Source organism: Frankliniella occidentalis, unplaced genomic scaffold, assembly GCF_000697945.3.
Source record: "Frankliniella occidentalis isolate FOCC.00 unplaced genomic scaffold, Focc_3.1 Scaffold4, whole genome shotgun sequence".
Taxonomy (NCBI): domain Eukaryota; kingdom Metazoa; phylum Arthropoda; class Insecta; order Thysanoptera; family Thripidae; genus Frankliniella; species Frankliniella occidentalis.
Genome location: NW_026267134.1, coordinates 869418 through 874383, shown reverse-complemented (window position 1 = coordinate 874383; position 4966 = coordinate 869418). Strand labels below are relative to the sequence as shown.

At 58.7% G+C, this 4966-nt stretch overlaps 2 protein-coding genes across 2 annotated transcripts; one reads left to right on the top strand and one right to left on the bottom strand.

Annotated features, from left to right (window-relative positions):
• The first annotated feature begins 630 nt into the window (after positions 1-630).
• LOC113203624 (uncharacterized) lies at positions 631-2544 on the top strand. Its single transcript, XM_026418395.2, has 2 exons — positions 631-821; positions 966-2544. The coding sequence occupies exons 1-2, from the start codon at positions 797-799 to the stop codon at positions 2438-2440; spliced, it is 1500 nt and encodes a 499-aa protein (XP_026274180.2). The 5' UTR covers positions 631-796; the 3' UTR covers positions 2441-2544.
• LOC127749490 (esterase FE4-like) lies at positions 2539-4960 on the bottom strand. The gene is made up of 7 exons (XM_052267744.1): positions 4833-4960; positions 4198-4409; positions 3947-4121; positions 3648-3823; positions 3162-3309; positions 2937-3072; positions 2539-2831 (listed from the first exon to the last, which is right to left on the bottom strand). The coding sequence occupies exons 1-7, from the start codon at positions 4903-4905 to the stop codon at positions 2642-2644; spliced, it is 1110 nt and encodes a 369-aa protein (XP_052123704.1). The 5' UTR covers positions 4906-4960; the 3' UTR covers positions 2539-2641.
• Positions 4961-4966: the final 6 nt, after the last annotated feature.

The window sequence follows — 4966 nt, the reverse complement described above, 5'->3', positions numbered from 1 at the left end:
TTCTTCACACTTAAAATTCTTTCTGCAGTCAGCGATAGCCAAGAATCGATCGCTCCCTCGCTCCCCGCATGTCGCCTCTAGGGCTAAGTCGGTAGCGCGCCCGCCTACGGTGCGGAAGGTCGTCAGTTCGAATCTCTGTCGGCCTGAATTTCTACTCAGGCCACCAAATTGTTAATGGACTTTAAACCCGTCATTTCGCCACGCCCCACTCGTGGAGTTCCGACGGCGAAGTGGTTACCCTCCTGGTTAAACTGCGTCGTAGGGCATATGACTCGGCTCTGGGTCTGGGCCGGGGTTCGACTCACGGCGAAAGCGGGCCGTGGGAGTTCCCTGGTGCCTGGCACCTTGCTGTGGTGGCGGGTACACTGATAAGACCTAGAATCTGGCTTTAAAGGAGCCTTTGACCTGTGGTGGGTCAGTATCGGTTAACCAACGTACGCGCGTGAACCGTCTCACCAACCCCACACAGACACTTCTTCGTGGCGGGCGGAACCGTTCCATTCACTCGCTCGGAATGCTTCTTCCTTGTCAGGGAACCCCCCGCGCCCCCGTGCGCTCGTATGAAGCGTGAGCCGCGGCACGTACTCCTTGGCCGATTGCCCGCAGTACTAGAGGACGCCCCGATAAGGACCTCGCTATCACTTTTTGCAACAAGTTACAGAAGGACCTCAAGAGCCTCCCCGGGGATGCAGTGGAGCGCGTGCCGGTCGTTCTTTCCCTCTGCGGCCACCGTGTAGTACGTGCGGACCGCCGGACCGCTCCCCACGACACGACACGTCGCCGTCACAGCATCGACATGGGTGGTCAGAGCACCCGTGCTGGTGAGTCTCAAAAACATTCTTTTAGATTTGAAGCAAGGTAGTTATTCGATCGGTGAAACGAAAAACAAAATATCTTGTCTCCCGTGTTTTATGCGATGGTATTCAGCCCGACCAGTCTTTGATTTCGTGTTTGTGGTGTTGCAGTTCTCGTCGCAGTGCTCTGCCTGCACGCCTTGTCGGCGCATGGTCGGAGCTCCCCGCGGCTGGGGGCCGCGATGGGCGACGCCTGTGCGTGTGACGGCCAGGCCGCCGGCCTCCGCCTCCTGCGGGGTCAGAACGAGCTGGCCGACTGCGAGGCGGGCTTCCACTGCGACTGCGCCACCAAGACGGTGCTCCAGTGCGACGACGGCGTCCCCTTCCCCATGTTCGGCCAGAGGCAGCTCGACGAGAGTTCTCAGATGTGCAACTTTGGTGTCGACTGTGCGGCCCAGCTCAAGCCGAAGCCGGCCACGACCGAGGAGTCCGCGACGACGACCCCGGTGGAGACGTCGTGCGCGTGCAGCGTGAGGGACGGGCCGCCGCGGCAGCTCATCCGCGGCCAGGGCGAGCAGGACAAGTGTGAGGCGGGCGAGTACTGCGACTGCGCGACCAGGGCCGTGATGCACTGCGAGGGGTTGATGGAGCGGTTCGACGAGACGAGCCAGGGCTGCGAGCTGCTCCTGGACTGCGAGGAGGCCCTCGCGCCCAGCACGCCTACCGCGGCCCCCAGCGACGCGCCCAGCGACGCGCCCAGCGACGCGCCCAGCGACGCGCCCAGCGACGCGCCCAGCGACGCGCCCAGCGACGCGTCCAGCGTCACGGCCACCGCGGCCACCGCCGAGGCGTCCACGGTCACGCTCGCCCCGCAGTGCACCTGCGACCCCAGCGGCCCCGCCCAGCAGCTGCTGCGAGGGGCCGGCCAGCTGCAGAGCTGCGAGGCGGGCACGTACTGCGACTGCAGCAGTCGCCAGCTGGGGAGCTGCGCCGTGTCGTCGCTGTTCGCCGGGATCGTGTTCAACGAGGAGGACCAGAGCTGCGTCTACGACTCGGACTTCTGCCGGGCCTTCTTCGACCCCAAGCCCAGGACGCAGCCCACGGCCTCGGCCCCGACCACCTCCAGCGAGGGCACGACGCCGAGCCTCAGCGGCCGGTGCGTCTGCCAGCGCGGCGGCCACGAGCTGCAGCTCATGCGCGGCCCGAGCGGGACGGCCGACTGCGTCCAGGGCTACTACTGCGACTGCCTCGCCCAGAGCGTGCGGCGGTGCGAGTCTCTCCTCGACGCCGACTGGAAGTTCGACGAGGACGAGCAGGAGTGCAAGTACGACTTCGACTGCCAGAGCTTCCTGGACAAGCACCCCGCCGTCCCGGACGACAACAACGGCGCCGGCGACAGCAGCAGCAGCGCAGGCGCTCTGGTGGACTGGGCGGGCTCCACGCACGCCGTCTGGTACCGATTCGTTATTGTCGCCTTTATGGTAATTGTTGCTAACGTCGGAGTAATATACAGTATCCAATACTACTGTCGGCTCCGAGGCTATCCTGCACCCCCCAGCCGGCTGATTCGCTGCCGGCGGACCCAAGCGGCCCAAGGCGCCGACGCGCTCCCAGAAAAGTCGCTCGGCGGGGAGAGTCGGGCGTAACTGTGCCAAGTACCCATCCACGCACCCACTGTGTGTCGCACCTTTAAACACTAGCACACCAAACAAGACGCAGGGCAAACAAAATAACGAAACTGCAGTAGGTTAATTTATAAATACATTTACACGACGTTGTTTTATATCACAACAGTACAATTTATCTACATGTTACCAAGTTACCAGTTACCATACGTTAAGAAAAAGTTACTTGAGCTCATAAACAGGGTCGTGAATGTTCGCTTGGATGGTTTCGTCCCAAAACTGCATTCGCTCCGGTAAAATAATCCCTTCTCTCATGGTTAAGTTGTCTCCGATTTCAAGATAGCGCGGCTGTTCCAGAGTAGCTGGCATCCACTCGGTAGGCAGCACATCAGTTTTGACGGGAGACGGACTTCTGTAAGAATATTGATAGTGAGAGATAAGCACGCGTCCACCGTCCACCCAACAGTTATAATTTTCATATTAGGTGTAATCTGCTAAAAAGAGTATTCAAACTCGCCTTTGGGAGACGAAGTTGGCGATGAGGTTGTTCATCCTGGACACTCCTAGATCGAAACGCTCTTTATCTGATGTTCCCATGTCGCTCACGAGATGGTTTTTAAACACATACCCTACGTCATCCCCATGACCAGCACCTTGATACATAGATAACAAAATGAAAAACAAATAAAATTATTAATGACTTTTAAACAAAAATGTTCCATAATATTTTCAAGAGGCCTACCTTTCAGCGACTTTGTCCCAAACAAAAACGACGCGACACCAAAGGCATCGAGGGTGAAGTAGTAGAGGAAGATGGGTGCTTTGGCGTGCTTCAAGTGCCAGTGTGTTGCGACATGGGTGCCGTGGACTATGCTCTGGTCGCCGTAAATCTGAAATGGACACATGGGCCAACCAAGATAAAGCAACTGGCTAAAGCTTATCTAGCAATCTGACTAATTTTGGGAAGTCAATTAATTTGCATATCGGGTTGCTTCATAAAATCACACGAAGTACAATGGTCTGCATCATGTCAGGTTTCTGATTCTCCCCGCCCATGTTCGTAGTTGGGATGCACCGTTTGCACGCGGGCGCGTTGCCTCTCTTTGGGTCCACAAGACGATACGCAAATGCGCGCTCGCACGCTCGCTTACAGTATTACTACGAATGTGGATGCGGCTCGGCTCATCAGACACCTCGTGCGCAACCGCGTGAAACGATCCACACTTACGTCGGCAAGACTGTCCAGGGCCTCCTTCCCGATGTCCTGGTCCTTGAGGTACAAGTTCTTGATCTTGGTCGACAGCTCCTCCCTAGTGTTGGCATCCACCTGATCGTACAGGTTCGGCAAGAGCAGCAGTGACGGATTGGCTTCAAGCTTCGTCGTGTCGTCCTCAGCCAGTCTCCCTGTATAGTTGGTTTTAGACATAGATCATCATTTTTACAACAATCCTTGAAACTATACACGCTTTGAGCGATAACGAAGGCGAGCTAACGGATTAAACGTGCTGCGCGACCGGGATTCCCTACCGACAATGAACGAGCCCTCCTTGTCGTTGACGCCGATGACCAGAGGCACCTCGGTGTTGAAGTCGCCGGCCACCAGGATGTCGTTGGGGTGTCGGTCCAGCACGGGGGGCTCGCCGCCGTCCGCGGGCTCCACCACGGGCGCCCAGATGGGCCGCTCGACGATGTTCCGGTTGGTCTGGGGGCAAAGAAGCGCTCAACACCTGTTGCAACTCTTAGACTCGCCAGTGAAAACTTATTCTGAATGTTGGCACCTTGCTGGAGGCCATGAGGTGCTTCATGCCCGTCACGATGTCCTTGAAGGGCGCGTCGCGCAGGAACTGGATGCGCCTCTTTGTGTCGCCGCACGTGTCGGCGCCGGCGCCCATGGCGTGCGCCAGCTGCCTGCTGGTGAGCTCCGCGTCGGCCTGCGTGGCCCCAAAGTCCTGCGTCGAGCCGCTGGAGAGGATGGCGGCCTGGAACAGGCCTGCGCCGCACGGCGCGTGACAGTGGCTGCGAAACCTTCGAAATCGGGTGAACTCGACCACCCACATAGCGACCGCACCGGGTTCCCCCCAAAAAGAACGTTCCGTCGTTCGTCGTTACGATACGGTCAGGTTTAGCTCCGCCCAAGGATAGCTCTCATAGCGCCTGACAGGTAGGCAACATCTTGCCCACACTGCATGCGTGTAGGGCGGGGCGGCCTACCCCGAGTCTCGCAGGCGCCGAGCACCCGCAAAAAAATCTAAGCAAAACGGATGTATTTTCTGGACGATCCCCAAACAAGCCGTCGGTGACGAGCTTCTCCCGATCTGATATCTGTGGACCGACGTCCTTGATCCTCTCGCTTTCATGGCACGCGACGCGAAGTTATTGCGCGTTTGTTTGTTTTTCGTCCCCTCCCCCCTACCTTTGGAGTTGGCGGACAGGACGTGCGCGTGGGCCGACACCGCCCCCGCCGACGAGCCGTACAGGGTGACCATGCCGGGGTCGCCGCCGAAGTGCCGGATGTTGTCCTGGACCCAGCGCAGCGCCAGGCGCTGG

Coding starts and splice junctions, on each gene's coding strand:
- LOC113203624 (XM_026418395.2), top strand. CDS start 797: ATGGGTGGTCAGAGCACCCGTGCTG. Junction 822..965: donor TGGTCAGAGCACCCGTGCTG/GTGAGTCTCAAA, acceptor GTGGTGTTGCAG/TTCTCGTCGCAGTGCTCTGC.
- LOC127749490 (XM_052267744.1), bottom strand. CDS start 4,905: ATGGTCACCCTGTACGGCTCGTCGGCGGGGGCGGTGTCGGCCCACGCG. Junction 3,310..3,647: donor CCCTGGACAGTCTTGCCGAC/GTAAGTGTGGAT, acceptor TGTCCATTTCAG/ATTTACGGCGACCAGAGCAT. Junction 2,832..2,936: donor GCCAACTTCGTCTCCCAAAG/GCGAGTTTGAAT, acceptor ATATTCTTACAG/AAGTCCGTCTCCCGTCAAAA.